The sequence below is a fragment of the Entelurus aequoreus genome, linkage group LG08, assembly GCF_033978785.1.
Source record: "Entelurus aequoreus isolate RoL-2023_Sb linkage group LG08, RoL_Eaeq_v1.1, whole genome shotgun sequence".
In the NCBI taxonomy this organism is placed as follows: Eukaryota; Metazoa; Chordata; class Actinopteri; order Syngnathiformes; family Syngnathidae; genus Entelurus; species Entelurus aequoreus.
The window spans coordinates 7,326,186-7,343,719 of record NC_084738.1 but is presented as its reverse complement, the minus strand read 5'-3'; the positions used below and the strand labels follow the sequence as shown (position 1 = coordinate 7,343,719).

Genomic DNA, 17,534 nt, shown 5'->3' with positions numbered 1-17,534 from the left:
TGAATTTCTTGTGGTTGCATAAATTATTGTGTTTGTTTTCAGAAATGCTCTGAATGTGGTGAAAAATGACCTCATCGCTCATATGGATGAGCTGACCTGTGAGAAAGATGTTTTGCAAGGGGAGCTCGATGCCATCCGCCAGGCCAAGATCAAACTGGAGGAAAAAAATAAAGATTTAGAGGACGAATTGAAGGGGTATGGGAGTTTAAAATTGTTTTATATACATATTGGACTTTTCTTTTTTAATTAATTGGACACACTTGGATGTTATTTTCCTGTTCTTTAGGGTTCGAGCTGCACTTGAGGATAGTAAACAAAAGGCTAAGACGGACGATGATGATGTGAGTTACTTTTACATAATGAAAACATGCTTCCATAATTTAAAAACACACATTCTTTAAAGCTGTTGTTTTTTTGTGCAGAGTGACGTGCCGACAGCACAGAGGAAACGCTTCACCAGGGTGGAAATGGCCAGAGTCTTGATGGAGAGAAACCAGTATAAAGAGAGGCTAATGGAGCTGCAGGAGGCTGTCAGATGGACAGAGATGATCCGGTAAGACTAGGAGAAATGTCATATGACCGTTGAAGAAAACATTAACAAATTACTAAAATACATACAACTTTACAGTTGCAGCCTTTGTGCTGAAGCATCAAAGGGGAAATGCATTATTTTGGGAATTTTGCCTATCGTTCAGAATTCAGATGACACATTTTTTTAATGGATTCTAACTCGCAAATAAATGTAAAGAAAAGTTCGCTTACAGCGGAGCCAATGTGAGGTACTTTATTCTGCCCATATAGCCCTCTAAGTAACCATCCAAAAAGCACCAACAATACTCCATTTACATTACATGGCCTGAACATTAACCAAGTATAAGTGATATTGTTATTATAAGCGTTAATGCAGACAAACTATTTATAGCAGCGCCGTGATCACAGAGAGAAACTAGCGTGTGTGGCAATGTTGATTGGCTGGTGAGCTGCTTTCTCAACTTGGAGTTTGTGGAAGTTAATTGTAGATCATAAATAATGCCTCTCACCTGGATAGTAGGAAGATGAGGACATAATCCGACAAGTTGGTCAACTTTGACAGCCGATTTAGACCCAAAAAAGTGTGAGAACGACACAAAAAGAAACTTGGGTACACCCCCCTATTTTTCTTTGCGAGGATTATGAGTCATTCTTCATCTAAATGGGAATATAACAACATTCTAACAGTCAGCATCCTAGTGACAGCAGACATTGTACAGTAAGTGATGTTTTATTGTGTTTGTTGTCTTTCATGAAACCGGCAGTGAGTATTAATCAGTGATGTTGTCGAAAGAAAAGGCAAACGTGATGCGTTTTTGAAATTAATGCGCCGCCGTATCCTTAAAATGAGCAAAATACGTAAATATACCATGTGACTATAAATGTGCTTGTTACTACATTACATATATACTTACATCATGTATATAAAACCTTGATAGAGGTGTTTGGATGTTTTTTTAAGCTCTTTACAGAATAGAGCGACTCCCATAGGCTTCATTGTAAGCAGACTTTTGATCGCATGTATTTATTAGTTAGAATGCTTATGCATAAAAAGACAGAAAAACATATGTGTGCTTGTCTTACATAAAGATTGTGAATGATAGGGAAAATTCCAAAAAAGCGCAGTTCCTTTTTAAAGCGGACCCATGATGATTTTAATTTAACATTTAAAACACTTCCTTGTGGTATGGATAATATGTATTGGATATGCTTTGGTGTAAATTTTGGTGAAAATGTGTTTTTCTCTTTCAGGGCCTCCAAGGAAACCCCGGCTCTTACAGAGAAGAAGAAATCCAGCATCTGGCAGTTGTGAGTTCCACTACTTTGTTTGTTTGAGCTTATACATCATGTGATTTATTTATTTATGTTTTTTGTGTTACATTCATTGTATGGGTGTTTCTCCAGGATGTAGGTAATTCTGTGACTTGCAAAAGTACAAATCTGGGTTTCTGCATGATGTGTGTTTGGGATGTTTTATCGGTATATGCCGTAAAACTCTCAAAAAAGGCCCGTCTCGGAGCAGTAACTTGAACTAATATACTCCAGAGCTTACTTGCTCTGTTAGTGGATTTTCAGGTCTCAGTTACAAGTTTATAAACCCCCCAAAATTAAAGATTATCATGGCAAAGGGATTAGACTCTTAAATAAGGCTCTTTGTTTGGTTTTTGCCTGGCATGCGTTTGGTGTGTTGTAGAAAAGGGCACATTTAAGTGTTAACAGAGAGATCGGTTTTTGGGGATTGACATCTGATGAATTTAAAATCTCTCTTTCCTTGTTTTCATGTGTTCGTCCTATATTCTGCCTTTTATGTGTCTGTGTGCAGGCGGTATGTTGGGAGGGTAGCTGTAGGTCAAAATATCTTAGTAAAGTAAAACAAAATTACAAATATAAAAGGTTCTGCATTGAAGTAACACCTCACGCTAATCTGTTCGGCTACATGCATGTTAGCAAACACAGTTCAGGAGGCATGAGCGTACACTTATTTGCCATGCGTTAGTGGCCGCTTGCTCTGTGCTGGGAAAGGTGGGAGTAGGTGTTGCCTGAACACCGAAATGATTGAGCTAGCATGTTTTAGTTGCAGTGAATGTTGTATTTAGAACAGCCTGTGTAATAAAATGCGACATGTATGCCACTAACCATTCATGATGAGAGGAATTCGTAAATGCCCAGTGTTGCTTTGTGTCTTCACTAATATCCCAACCTGTGCAAAATATTAACCGGCATCCCATGCAACCCTACATAACTACTGCAAAGCTGCTCAGCTAATATAAGCGTATAGTGCGAGAGATTGTGATACGTGATTGGAATCATTATCAGTGTAAGTTGTGACCTTTATGGAGGCTGGCATGAGAACTTCTGTTGTCATCCTTCCTTATAAATGTGAAACCCTCCAATTGCTGGAGAGCCACTGCTTTTGTCCACCCCTCTATATGTTTGTCCGTGTGCTCTTCCTCCATCCTCTCCCCCCTCCCACCCTCTCCTCCCACTCTTCCCTGCCCTTACAACTCCAGTTTCAGCCGTTTGTTCAGTTCGTCGGGCGGCGCATCCAAAAAGCCTGCCGCTGAGGCTTCGGTCAACGTCAAGTACAATGCACCCACCTCACAGATTCAACCGTCTGTCAAGAAGAGGAGCACCACCTTGCAGCAGCTCCCCAGCGACAAGAGCAAAGCTTTCGATTTCCTCAATGAGGAGTAAGTTAATATGATAATTATGACTGATTGTAGTGATATATAAAAACAAATCTCTATGAAAAGGGCATTTTTGTTAAGGAGTTGGTGCTTGTCTGCAACAGATTGGCTGTTGAAAGCATCATGTCAAGGCGAGAACAGAAGCGGGCACAGTACCAGCAGGTTAAGGCCCATGTCCAGAAAGGGGATGACCGAGTGCAGGCTTACGGCTGGAGCCTACCCAATAAGTACAAAGTAAGTAGATAATATCCTCTAAACTTTAAGTACTAAGCCTAATTTTCCTCTAATATTTAACCAAAACCAATTTCCTCTGGAACAATCGCTATCCACTGTAGGCAGATAACATTACAGACAACACCGTATTCATCAACTTATAGCTAAGAGAAGGGATGAGTACCGAATCTGTACTTTTATTGGTACCGACCAAAGTCTGTTGGTACTACCGGGTACTGATTCAAGTAAAATCAAGCAGTGCGATATTTCGATACCTTTGCTGCATGTGACGTCCGGTTGCAGACTCAGCGGCTCAAGCACTTAACTATGAAATAAGCAGTCATGCATTAAGAGCAGACTAAGCCAGACTACCGCCAGGTAATGTTGCAATTTTTCCATGCCAACAAAGCAAGAAGAAGGCGCTCAAAAGCACAGTAAGGCTCCACTTTTCAAAATGTGCTAGCTCGATGTTAATTGATATTGTTTTTGTCATTTACATGCTACCTATTTGCATTAGCGATTTAACATGGCTATTTCAACACCTTCAAATTTTGGTAATGAAATCTACACCTAGGATGCACATTACAATCAAACCACTTGTGTGTAATAAGTACAATACTTACAGTATAAACACATCATCATCTCAGCAAAAGAAAATATGGCACATTGAACTTAACGGCAAAGACTACTTTCTGGTTATGGCAACGCACCGTAGTCTAAACACTTTCTGCTATGTAACATCTTGGAATTGCAACTGAATGCAGTCTACTATACTGTATGATTGAGTACTCGCAAATGAGACACAGAAGTGTAAGAACAGGTTACAACTGGGCAGCACAGCTCAGCGTTAAATTTTGAGAATAAACATCAGATTTAAAAAAAAAACAATAAACATTTACTGACACATTTGAACACACGCAAATGTACCGACAATTGGCACCGTATTGATTCAAATGTCAATGTCTACCAGAGAGTTTTGAGAATATGTACAGTATAACAGAATGCATGGAACGTAAATCTGTCCTCTTGAAATGTTATTTTCATCCCCAAGACTAACGGCGGTCAGGAGAAGATGAATGACCTTCCGGTTCCTGTCTTCCTTAGACCTCTGGATGAGCAAGATGCTTCTATGAAGGTAAGCTCCTGCAGCTTTTGTGGATCATACCAATAGCCAAGACAAAAGGTATTTATACCCTGGCCACATTTGGAGTTGAATTCAGTATTTATTTCATAAATGGGTACATTTGGCTGGAAATTACACAAGAAAGTGACAAAGCAATGCTAGTAGTGTTAGAAAAGAGGAATGGAGGATATTGGACAACTCAAAAAATAGTTTTTTTTTCAACGTATGAAATATATATATATATATATATATATATATATATATATATATATATATATATATATATATATATATATATATATATATATATACATATATATATATATATATATAAATGTTATGAAAACTTTAGTTAATCCATGAGTTTTGACACATTTAGATCATTGTTTTGGTATTTGGTCAAATACCACTGAAGATAATTCATGCAAACTGCAAGTTTGTCAACATACAGCTTCCCGTGTCATCCTAAATTTCCCATTTAGGACGAGTGTTATACGGATGAACTTCCGTCTGACTTTAACTGTCAAGGGTAGGATCAATTATTCTATTATCAATTTTATTAGAAAAAAAATAGCGAATAATACTTTACAGCATACTAATTTTTCAGAGATATTTGTCAACTAACCTAATGCAGAAGACTGTGCAGTATAGAAAAATAGTGGCTTGGAATTCACTTCCTCACTATTTAAATAAAGTCAGTAACTTTTTGTGGACAATTAAGACTATTTATACAAGAATAATAATAATTTTATAGTGGTCATACAGTCATGTCCCAACAAACACCCCGACTCACCATCAAAAATTTCAGGAAGATCGGAACATGTGGAAGGAGGTTATGATCTATAGAATTTTTCACCACAAGGTGGCGATATTGGCACAACTGCAGTGATGCAATTGTGATCCACCAACAAAAACTTGGGGAAGATCAGAGATTGTGGTATGGAAGTTATGAATGTTAAAATTTTTCACCACAAGGGTTCGATGTTAGTCTCAATATTAACGTTCAGGCATGATTGGACCCCAACCTTAATGCCTCATGTCAGTTAGAAGGAAGATCCGATCATCTAAAGTGAAGTAAAGACAGTCTGATGGTTTATGGCGAGGTGCAGTTTTCACCAACAGGCTCCGCCCACTACGAAAAGGTATGAATAGGTACTGACCCATAGGCTACTTCAGGTTGTCACCATTTTATGTGTGCTATTAATGTTTCGTGTTTTGTGGCAAACCATCAGATCAAAGTTTGCCACCATGCAACGCCCACATCCTGTCATAAGCAAAACATTTTCGCAATTTATCATCACCCATCAGTTGATTATATGTTTCCGATCACCTAAAGTAAAGAAATTACAGTTAGAATAGTGACGGCGTAGTGCAATATTCACCGTCAGGCTCTCCCCACTATGAGTAGGTATGAACAGGTACTAACCCATGGAGCACTTTAGAGTGTCACCATCAAAATTTTTACTAATTACAATAAAGGTGGAAATTTGTGGATCCAAGTTATTAACGTTTCGAGCTGTGTGGCAAACCATCAGATCAAAGTTTGGCGCCATGCCGTGCCCACACCTTATGGCGTAGGCACATTTTTTTCCCGCAAATTATTATCAGCTATATGTCTAGTATCTGTCATTTTGAGCGCGGCTCATTTGCTCAAAGTTCCTGGGAGGAGTTTGTTAAAGTACACCACTGTTTATGACTGACAAATGGGCGACGGAAACCAAGATGGCTGACTTCCCATTTATTTTCAAGTATGTTTGCGGTCACATCCTTCCCGATGCCCTGACCCAACACCAAAAATCTGGGGACACCCGAACTATACAATTTGTTGTCGTACATGACGCGCCTGCAAAATATAGGGACTTTTTGAGCATGTAAAGTCCTCGAAAAGGCGTCCAAATGTATTGAAGAAAAAACAAGCCATGCGGGGTTTGCTGCGCTGCTCAGGCCCTAATAATAGGCATCGTGTTAACTTAATAGTGTCAATTAAAACAGTCCATTGTATATTTGTATGCAATATATTGTATGATGATAAAGACAAGGACTAATACTGCCTCTATATACACAACTAGACAACCCATTATTAACAGTTTGGGGTGTGTCGTGTAGAAGCATCGCATTGAGACAAGTGACAATCGATCCATAATTTTCCTTGACAGCAAATCATATACACAAAACCACAGCACTAGCAAGTTGGCCTAGACAAAAAAAGCCTCCCAAACAGTTAAAAGGGACGGACTTATGGAAGTATTATTGTAGAAAAATGATTTGCAAACGCCTATCTCAATCTATGCGTCTGTAATCCAATTCACGTGTTTGTGTACTAACGTGTGTGTCTGTATCTCAGTGTGTGTGTGAGTGTAATCAGATTTGCATGTGTGTGTTTTAAGTTGTCTGTCTGTATTATGATTTGTCTGTGTGTAAAATAATATCTGTCTGTCTGTATTTCGATTGGCGTATGTACTGTATACATTTTTTTTTTATCAAAGCATTGTAAAATTTCAAACCCCAGGAAGAATAGCGGCTGCTTTTGCAGCAGCTAAAAGGGAGTAGCTAAAACTTACAAACGTTGATTAGAGTGATGAATTAAGAAACCATACAAATAAAAAACTCTATGGATAACTAGGAGATGGAACGGCGCTTATACTTCCGGTTCAAGGCACGAAACAGAAGGAAGTACTGTTGACTGTCAACCCGCAGCACCTGCATTGATCAAACTTGTCAAAAAGATGGCGCCATAGCACAAACAATAACAAACCTTTTCAGTCTGTGTGTTACTACTATGTAAGTTTGTTGTATACAAAACATTATGGCCGTTAGTGAAGAAAAATCCATAGATTAGCCGCATTTGTATTAGCTGCACCTTGGTATATAAGCCGCAGGGTTCAAAGCTTGGGGAATAAAAGTAGTGGCTTATAGTCCGGAAAATACGGGATTTGCTTTGTGTTAAACTTCCTAGTATTGAAAATTCTGGTTAAAAGAAGTCTTATTTCTAAAGGCACTTTATGTACTTTGTGTTACAGGAGAAGTTTTTTTTGTGGGAAATGTGTTGGGTCTTTTTATCTGTTTACTTAATTTGATGAATGCTGACAAATTTAGCCTACCTTGTTCAAAAGAAATCCTGTTTGGGGGAAAAAGATGCATTGATAATTGTTAATCGTTAAATAATGGACACATAGCACGTAATTTAATCATGAGGTGCCTAAGATGGACCACCCCTATTAATAATGGACTTGATGAAATTTGTGAAACATCATGTGTCTTTGTGTTTCAGCTGTGGTGTGCCGCTGGCGTGAACTTGTGTGGAGGTAAAACCAGAGATGGAGGTTCCATTGTAGGTGCCAGTGTGTTTTACAGTGATGTGGCTGGACAAGAGAGCTCAAAAAAGAAAACAGGATCTCAGAACAGCCTGGATAAACTGGATCAAGAACTTGAGGTCCGAGTCTTTGAGACTTTTCAGGGACACTTTAAAAGTGATGGATTATTTTGGTTCGACTCACGAAAGAGAGCACTACTATTTATTGGCTACCAAGTGGTTCCTCAGATTTCTTGTGCTGCTTGAATTGATTTATTACCAAATTACCTGTAAAATAATTGTTACCTAAAAATCTAGTCATATCAAATGTTTAATATTTATTTGGCTTTTGTTGATATGATCGGCATGGAACAAATTGTTACAAAAAGGTACAATAAAAAAACTAGGAACTATCTCAATTAGACAAACATTTTCAATCTCTGCATCTAATATTTGTAAGATACAGTAAGTTTACAGTGTGTAACCCCTCCATCCCCCTTCTGCTCAGTGAAGACACAGAGATGCAGTGTTGCCAACTCAGTGACTTTCTTGCTGAATCTGGCAACTTTCCAACTCCTTTTAGCGACTTTTTTTTTTCCCAAAAGCGACTACCAAAAAAACTTGTCACTTTTTCAGATGTTTTGGAGACATTAAAGTGCGTAACACTCTGCAGGTAATGTCCTCAAAGAGCAGTGGGTGCTGCTCCATCATCACAAAACACTCACAGGCGGTCGGTTTCACAGCTGCAGTCAGAGCAGACTCACTAATTAAGTTTGTAAATAAAGCTGCCTTGACTTATAATATTTCTGCGACACCTAAAAAAAACATACAAATACACAATTAAAAAATCATCAAATAAAGACCTGCATGTGCTGCGCTCCTCCCCTTGTGTATTCATGTGAAACACACCGTAATAAACAAAATTGAAAGATAAAAACGATCGCAACTGGGACTGTGTCACAAATTTTCATTGTTCATGTTGATGAGCCAGTCAATAGATTCGGTTTGTTTGTGAATGTCACAACCCTCCAGTCTTTTGATCAAATGTGATACTTTAACATTTAAAGGGGCTGTTTGCAAGATTTACACAATACATCGACTTTTTTGTACATAACGACTTAATTACATACATACTAAAGCTAATGCACACACATTAGCTTTAGGTGTTGTTAACTAATAACAGCAATATGGACAGCTAGTGTTAGCTGTCATAGACTGTATATTCTATCATAACAACAACATTACTGCAAATTATTCATTACTTCTTTTGAACTGCTTTTGTAAGTGTGCATGCGCTCCCTGCACATACGTGTTGACGAGACCGGGTGAGTCACCGCCGTAAACACCAATCATTTTATTCGGGCCGGTAATTTTTTTTATTGCGTTACCTTTGGAATTGTGAAAAATATAGACAATTGTTAAACAAATGTGTTCTGTTAAAATGCTGATGGTAACAAAAGCTAGCCGGTGGTCTTGTTATATTTTTTGCTTTGTGAGCAAGTTGCAAACAGCACCTTTAACAATGCTGAGCAAAATGAATTTAAATTTAAAGACAAACTAAGAATCAACAGAAGAAAATTCATTTGCAGTTCTAATCCTACTTGCACTCACTTTTTATCTATAGCGTCCATTGCAATCAATTATGTAAATGAGGTGAGATTAAAAATATTTACATGAAAAGACACAAAAATGGATTTGTTTTCATCTTTGCAGGAACAGCAGGAAGAACTACGACATCAGGACGAGTTGTCATCGCTGGTGTGGATTTGTACCAGCACCCAGTCAAACACTAAAGCTGTAGTTATAGATGCCAACCAGCCTGGAAGCATCCTGGATATCTTCTTTGTGTGTAACGCGCACATCCTCTGCATCGCCAGTGTACCAGGTTTGTGTGGGGGCGATGTCTCGCTTTTTATTCTTACACAAACTGGGAGTGATTTATTAGGTTTTATAAGCTGACATGACAATATTGAATTTAAATTATTTATTCCAAGTGTTGACATGCGGTCAACCAATACGGATACACAGCTAGCAAATTACATTAATCGCAATAATGAAAAAGATTACCCATGCAGTGGATGGTAAACAGTGTGCAGCTGCAGTGTTTATGGACTTAACTAAAGCATTTAACACAAATATTGCTAATATCTTTATTAAAAAATTAGAATGATATGGCATCAGAGGCTTAGTCTTTAACAAGGTAAGAAGGTACCGTATTTAACCAACAGAAAGCAGCACTTGAAGCTAGGCGAATACACGTCTACGGCGCTAAATATATCTTACGGCGTACCCCAGGGTTTAATACTGGGACCAACATTTTTAAATCTCTACCTGTATATAAACAACATTTGTAAAATCATAGAGGACTTGAAGTTAGTACTATTTGCAGACGGCACAACTGCCTTTTGTTCAGGAGAGAACACAGAAGCTAATACAAATAATAACAATTATAAATAACAATTTATAAATTAAAGAGATGGTTTGACAAAAACAGACTATTTTGACAGTAGAAGAGAAAGTCAAACAATTACTTTGCAATACAACCTGCTGAAAAGGATGGAAAGTGCCACTCTACATAGCACCTGACGCTGTGGTCAAACTTGGAATTGCCATAAAACACATTTTTAAATATATTCAACACCCTACTCCCATCTGGCGGCTAAAGTGGATAGTGCACCCCTCAATTGATCATGAATCCCCTTCCTACTGTATAACCTCAAAGAAAAATTCAATTTAAAACATTTGGATGCACGTACAACATCCAAGTTGTATATCAGTATGTGGAATTAAATAATTAAATGGATTAAGCCAGGGGTGTCCAAACCTTTTGACTCGGGGACCGCATTGGGCTAAAAAAAATATATAAAGTAACAATATATAAAAGGGTTTTCCCGGTACCAATGATTTGGTACCAGTACCAATGATTTGGTACCGGTACCAAAATGTATATCGATACTTTTTGATACTTTTCCAAATAAAGGGAATTACGTGAAATGTCAATATTGGCTTTATTTTAACAGAATATCTTACAATAGATTAAACATATGTTTCCTATTGCACTCAAATAACAACATTTTAGAAGGTTAAAATATAAATAAAGGGCATTAAACACAGTGGGCTTTTCGTGTTGCACTCAAAGAACAATTTAAAATTTTCCATATTAGATATAGGCATGGGATTTCTTCCGTCTATCGTCGGAAATCCGTCTTTTTTATCTCTGTAAAAATATAAAAAAATATTTTCAGTTTTTCTTCGTTTTTTTCCGACCACACAATGTGTGTTAAAATCTTGATCCGTCTCTTTGGCATACCTGCCAACAACTACGGTTTTCCCGTAATGAGTACGGTTTTTGATAATCCAGTGGTAAAAACTTTGGTTTTCCTGCGGCCCCCAGACCCTCGGCTTATTTTCAGTCTTTTTCACTAAATTCAAATCACACGCCTGCATATAGTCTGCCATAATCAAGGATTAGATTAGGATAGAATAAAAAGCTTTATTGACATAATATTTAATTTCCTAATGGTTTATGGTTGCCAATCCTAGTCTGTGCTTTAATAAAAATACAATTATTAGTAAGTACTAAAAATAAAACTATAGATAAAAAAAAACACAGATAAGCCATGTAGTATGTAAAACACACATTTGTTAAATTTGTAACAAAATTCAGTCATTTCACTTGCATTAGTTGACGCTAGATGGGCGGTCTTAACTCTATTTGGCATCAAGCCAGGCAGCTGTGCGCGCGTCTATGTATCTACATGTGCACAAGAAGGGAACTAGTTGCTTTAAAGGCCTACTGAAATGATTTTTTAAAATTTAAACGGGGATAGCAGATCCATTCTACGTGTCATACTTGATCATTTCGCGATAGTGCCATATTTTTGCTGAAAGGATTTAGTAGAGAACATCGACGATAAAGTTCGCAACTTTTGGTCGCTGATAAAAAAAGCCTTGCCTGTACCGGAAGTAGCGTGACGTCAAAGGTTGAAAGGCTCCTCACATTTCCCCATTGTTTTCAATGCCGCGAGAGCGATTCGGACCGAGAAAGCGACGATTACCCCATTAATTTGAGCGAGGATGAAAGATTCGTGGATGAGGTACGTGAGAGTGAAGGACTAGAGTGCAGTGCAGGACGCATCTTTTTTCGCTCTGACCGTAACTTGGGTACAAGCTGGCTCATTGGATTCCACACTCTCTCCTTTTTCTATTGTGGATCACAGATTTGTATTTTAAACCACCTCGGATACTATATCCTCTTGAAAATGAGAGTCGAGAACGCGAAATGGACATTCACAGTGACTTTTATCTCCACGACAATACATCGGCGAATCACTTTAGCTACGGAGCTAACGTGATAGCATCAGGCTTAACTGCATATAGAAACAAAATAAATAAGCCCCTGACTGGAAGGATAGACAGAAAATCAACAATACTATTAAACCATGGACCTGTAAATACACGGTTAATGCTTTCCAGCCTGGCAAAGCTTAACAATGCTGTTGCTAAACACCATTGAAGCTAACTTAGCAACGGGACCTCACAGAGCTATCCTAAAAACATTAGCTATCCACCTACGCCAGCCAGCCCTCATCTGCTCATCAACACCCGTGCTCACCTGCGTTCCAGCGATCGACGGTGCGACGAAGGACTTCACCCGATCACCGTTGCGGTCGGCGGCTAGCGTCGGATAGCGCGTCTGCTATCCACCTCAAAGTCCTCCTGCTTGTGTTGCTGCAGCCAGCCGCTAATACACCGATCCCACCTACAACTTTCTTCTTTGCAGTCTTCATTGTTTCATTGTTCATTAAACAAATTGCAAAAGATTCACCAACACAGATGTCCAGAATACTGTGGAGTTTTGAGATGAAAACAGAGCTTTTTGTATTGGATTCAATGGCGTCCGAATACTTCCGTTTCAACGTTTGACGTCACGCGCATACGTCATCATACATAGACGTTTTCAACCGGAAGTTTAGCGGGAAATTTAAAATTGCACTTTATAAGTTAACCCGGCTGTATTGGCATGTGTTGCAATGTTAAGATTTCATCATTGATATATAAACTATCAGACTGCGTGGTCGGTAGTAGTGGGTTTCAGTAGGCCTTTAAGTCTGCATATTAATTTCATATCAAATTGAAGAAGGAAGTTTACCAAACATGTAAAAATACAGTTAAAACTGCAGTTAATCCATATTTTCAAGGGTAATTGCAAATACGCTGTTATATGAATGCTGGTGCATGCTCGCACATATAGACTATAACGTTATATTTGTTTAATTTTGAGATTGCAAAGGCAGATTTTGAGGATAGAAAAATATGTTTTGCAAGCACAGACATATTTTGAAAATAAAATAAACTCAAGCGAAAAATGAAAATGTTTGAGCAAATATACATGTATTTTGTGCACAATAAAAGTGTTTGAAGGTTTGCTATTATCCATATTAACACTCAATAGTTACTGCTCTCTGCACAGACAGACCAATACGCCCCTCTCTCTTCTGCTCAGTCAACCTCACCACTCTGCGCATTCAGTTTTTTTTTCTAGATTTGCTAAGATTTCTGCTGTGCGCTTAAACAAGTTTGACATACCCTTATATTTTTCCCAAAAAGCCAACCAATCAGAGAACTGGAAACATGTACGCTCCAATTGGCTGTTTGGTCTCCAACGCTTGCTATGTTATGGTAAAAGCATTAGTTTGCGCCTGATGGGGTCAATTGTCGTGTCCCAATTCCGTGGCTGCATCCTTCCAAGGTCCCAGTCTATGCGGTCAAGGGAGTGTGGGTCCTGGAAAGAGTCCTTGAGTCGCAGCTGGAGCAATGTTATTTGGGACGGTCTCGCCTTCGCAACACTTCCTGGTTGTGTCACGTGTTTACATGCGGTCAGGTCTACGTAGCATTCTGGTCAACTTTATTTTTAAAATTTGCCTTAAATAACTAAATTTTGTATGTACTATTTAGTTTTTATTAGCTAGATCAAGGGACAGTTATTCTCTTTATAAAGCAACGAGTTATTGAGTAGTTTATGGAAAAATATTTAGTTTCGTGGTCTTTCTTTTTGGACTCCATACTGTAACATCACACAGTACTACTCAGATTAATATTTTAAACATGTTTTAAAGCTATAGGGAATATAAATGCAATATAAATGCTTTTGTAAAAGCCCAGACTATTATTTTAAAATAATTCCAAATAATAATTTGGCTCTACGATATAGCAGTTGATGATTTTTTTGTACTTGCAACTATAATTGTAATTGTAAAAATTAAGTGAATTTCCATTCCATTTGTATTAATTGAATATATTCCCCTATTTTGGAATAGTTGCAATTAAGGCAAGAAATGAATCCCAACAGCAGTACAGACCAGCCAAACTCGCACGTTACTATATCCATTTATTGTTGCTCTGTTGTCCTTTAAATTGTCTTGGTGGTCCATTTTCTCCTTGATTGTCCTAAACACAAGCTTACAATAACAGTGGTTTAAATACATACATACATTTTCCAGTGAAATAAAAATTGACATAGCGTCTACGAACATCCATCCATCCATCTTCTTCCGCTTATCCGAGGTCGGGTCACGGGGGCAGCAGCCTAAGCAGGGAAGCCCAGACTTTCCTCTCCCCAGCCACTTCGTCCAGCTCCTCCCGGGGGATCCCGAGGCGTTCCCAGGCCAGCCGGGAGACATAGTCTTCCCAACGTGTCCTGGGTCTTCCCCGTGGCCTCCTACCGGTTGGACGTGCCCTAAACACCTCCCGAGGGAGGCGTTCGGGTGGCATCCTGACCAGATGCCCGAACCACCTCATCTGGCTCCTCTCGATGTGGAGGAGCAGCGGCTTTACTTTGAGCTCCCCCCGGATGGCAGAGCTTCTCACCCTATCTCTAAGGGAGAGCCCCGCCACCCGGCGGAGGAAACTCATTTCGGCCGCCTGTACCCGTGATCTTGTCCTTTCGGTCATAACCCAAAGCTCATGACCATAGGTGAGGATGGGAATGTAGATCGACCGGTAAATTGAGAGCTTTGCCTTCCGGCTCAGCTCCTTCTTCACCACAACGGATCGATACAGCGTCCGCATTACTGAAGACGCCGCACCGATCCGCCTGTCGACCTCACGATCCACTCTTCCCCCACTCGTGAACAAGACTCCTAGGTACTTGAACTCCTCCACTTGGGGCAGAGTCTCCTCCCCAACCCGGAGATGGCACTCCACCCTTTTCCGGGCGAGAACCATGGACTCGGACTTGGAGGTGCTGATTTTCATCCCAGTCGCTTCACACTCGGCTGCGAACCGATCCAGCGAGAGCTGAAGATCCTGGCCGGATGAAGCCATCAGGACCACATCATCCGCAAAAAGCAGAGACCTAATCCTGCAGCCACCAAACCGGATCCCCTCAACGCCTTGACTGCGCCTAGAAATTCTGTCCATAAAAGTTATGAACAGAATCGGTGACAAAGGGCAGCCTTGGCGGAGTCCAACCTTCACCGGAAACGTGTCCGACTTACTGCCGGCAATGCGGACCAAGCTCTGACACTGATCGTACAGGGAGCGGACCGCCACAATCAGACAGTCCGATACCCCATACTCTCTGAGCACTCCCCACAGGACCTCCCGAGGGACACGGTCGAATGCCTTCTCCAAGTCCACAAAGCACATGTAGACTGGTTGGGCAAACTCCCATGCACCCTCAAGGATCCTGCCGAGAGTATAGAGCTGGTCCACAGTTCCACGACCAGGACGAAAACCACACTGTTCCTCCTGAATCCGAGGTTCGACTATCCAGCGTAGCCTCCTCTCCAGTACACCCGAATAAACCTTACCGGGAAGGCTGAGGAGTGTGATCCCACGATAGTTGGAACACACCCTCCGGTTCCCCTTCTTAAAGAGAGGAACCACCACCCCGGTCTGCCAATCCAGAGGTACCGCCCCCGATGTCCACGCGATGCTGCAGAGTCTTGTCAACCAAGACAGCCCCACAGCATCCAGAGCCTTAAGGAACTCCGGGCGGATCTCATCCACCCCGGGGCCTTGCCACCGAGGAGCTTTTTAACTACCTCAGCAACCTCAGCCCCAGAAATAGGAGAGCCCACCACAGATTCCCCAGGCACTGCTTCCTCATAGGAAGACGTGTTGGTGGGATTGAGGAGGTCTTCGAAGTATTCCCTCCACCGATCCACAACATCCGCAGTCGAGGTCAGCAGAACACCATCCGCACCATACACGGTGTTGACAGTGCACTGTTTCACCCTCCTGAGGCGGCGGATGGTGGTCCAGAATCGCTTCGAAGCCGTCCAGAAGTCGTTTTCCATGGTTTCTCCAAATTCCTCCCATGTCCGAGTTTTTGCCTCCGCGACCGCCGAAGCCGCACACCGCTTGGCCTGTCGGTACCTGTCCGCTGCCTCCGGAGTCCTATGAGCCAAAAGAACCCGATAGGACTCCTTCTTCAGCTTGACGGCATCCCTCACCGCCGGTGTCCACCAACGGGTTCTAGGATTAGCGCCACGACAGGCACCAACTACCTTGCGGCCACAGCTCCAATCAGCCGCCTCGACAATAGAGGCGCGGAACATGGTCCACTCGGACTCAATGTCCAGCACCTCCCTCGTGACATGTTCAAAGTTCTTCCGGAGGTGGGAATTGAAACTCTCTCTGACAAGAGACTCTGCCAGACGTTCCCAGCAGACCCTCACAATGCGTTTGGGCCTGCCAGGTCTGTCCGGCATCCTCCCCCACCATCGCAGCCAACTCACCACCAGGTGGTGATCGGTAGAAAGCTCCGCCCCACTCTTCACCCGAGTGTCCAAAACATGAGGCCGCAAATCTGATGACACAACTACAAAGTCGATCATGGAACTGCGGCCTAGGGTGTCCTGGTGCCAAATGCACATATGGACACCCTTATGTTTGAACATGGTGTTCGTTATGGACAATCTGTGACGAGCACAAAAGTCCAAAAACAAAACACCACTCGGGTTGAGATCCAGGCTGCCATTCTTCCCAATCACGCCTCTCCAAGTTTCACTGTCGTTGCCAACATGAGCGTTGAAGTCACCCAGTAGGACAAGGGAATCACCCGGGGGAGCACTTTCCAGTACTCCCTCGAGCGCATCCAAAAAGGGTGGGTACTCTGAACTGCTGTTTGGTGCGTAAGCACAAACAACAGTCAGGACCCGTCCCCCCACCCGAAGGCGGAGGGAGGCTACCCTCTCGTCCACCGGGTTGAACTCCAACGTGCAGGCTTTGAGCCGGGGGGAAACAAGAATTGCCACCCCAGCTCGTCGCCTCTCACTGCGTGCAACGCCAGTGTAGAAGAGAGTCCAGCCCCTCTCGAGAGAACTGGTTCAAGAGCCCTTGCTGTGCGTCGAGGTGAGTCCGACTATATCTAGCCGGAACTTCTCTACGTCGCGCACTAGCTCAGGCTCCTTCCCCCCCAGCGAGGTGACGTTCCACGTCCCAAGAGCTAGCTTCTGTAGCCGAGGATCGGACCGCCAAGTGCCCTGCCTTCGGCTGCCGCCCAGCTCACAATGCACCCGACCTCATAGAGGTCTACGAACAACTAATGTGATTTAAATTGTAAACATAGTTCAAAAAGATCAACTATTAGAGTCACACATCAATAAGACATGAGTCAAGCTATTTAAGTGTAAATATCAAAAGAAAAGATGTTAGGCTTTTACTTCTAAATGTTTAAAAT

The 17,534-nt window shown here is 41.2% G+C and overlaps 1 protein-coding gene across 3 annotated transcripts in view; it reads left to right on the top strand.

Moving 5' to 3' along the window:
- Window positions 1–17,534, top strand: part of LOC133655356 (C-Jun-amino-terminal kinase-interacting protein 4-like) — a 93,856-nt gene that overhangs the window by 63,411 nt on the left and 12,911 nt on the right. For all 3 annotated transcript variants that reach the window (XM_062055421.1, XM_062055420.1, XM_062055423.1), the window contains 9 exons: window positions 43–195; window positions 287–341; window positions 423–553; window positions 1,783–1,839; window positions 3,042–3,221; window positions 3,323–3,452; window positions 4,483–4,566; window positions 7,826–7,987; window positions 9,560–9,731. In XM_062055421.1, the coding sequence (XP_061911405.1) occupies window positions 43–195; window positions 287–341; window positions 423–553; window positions 1,783–1,839; window positions 3,042–3,221; window positions 3,323–3,452; window positions 4,483–4,566; window positions 7,826–7,987; window positions 9,560–9,731 (1,124 nt within the window). The remainder of the gene's footprint in view (window positions 1–42; window positions 196–286; window positions 342–422; window positions 554–1,782; window positions 1,840–3,041; window positions 3,222–3,322; window positions 3,453–4,482; window positions 4,567–7,825; window positions 7,988–9,559; window positions 9,732–17,534) is intronic.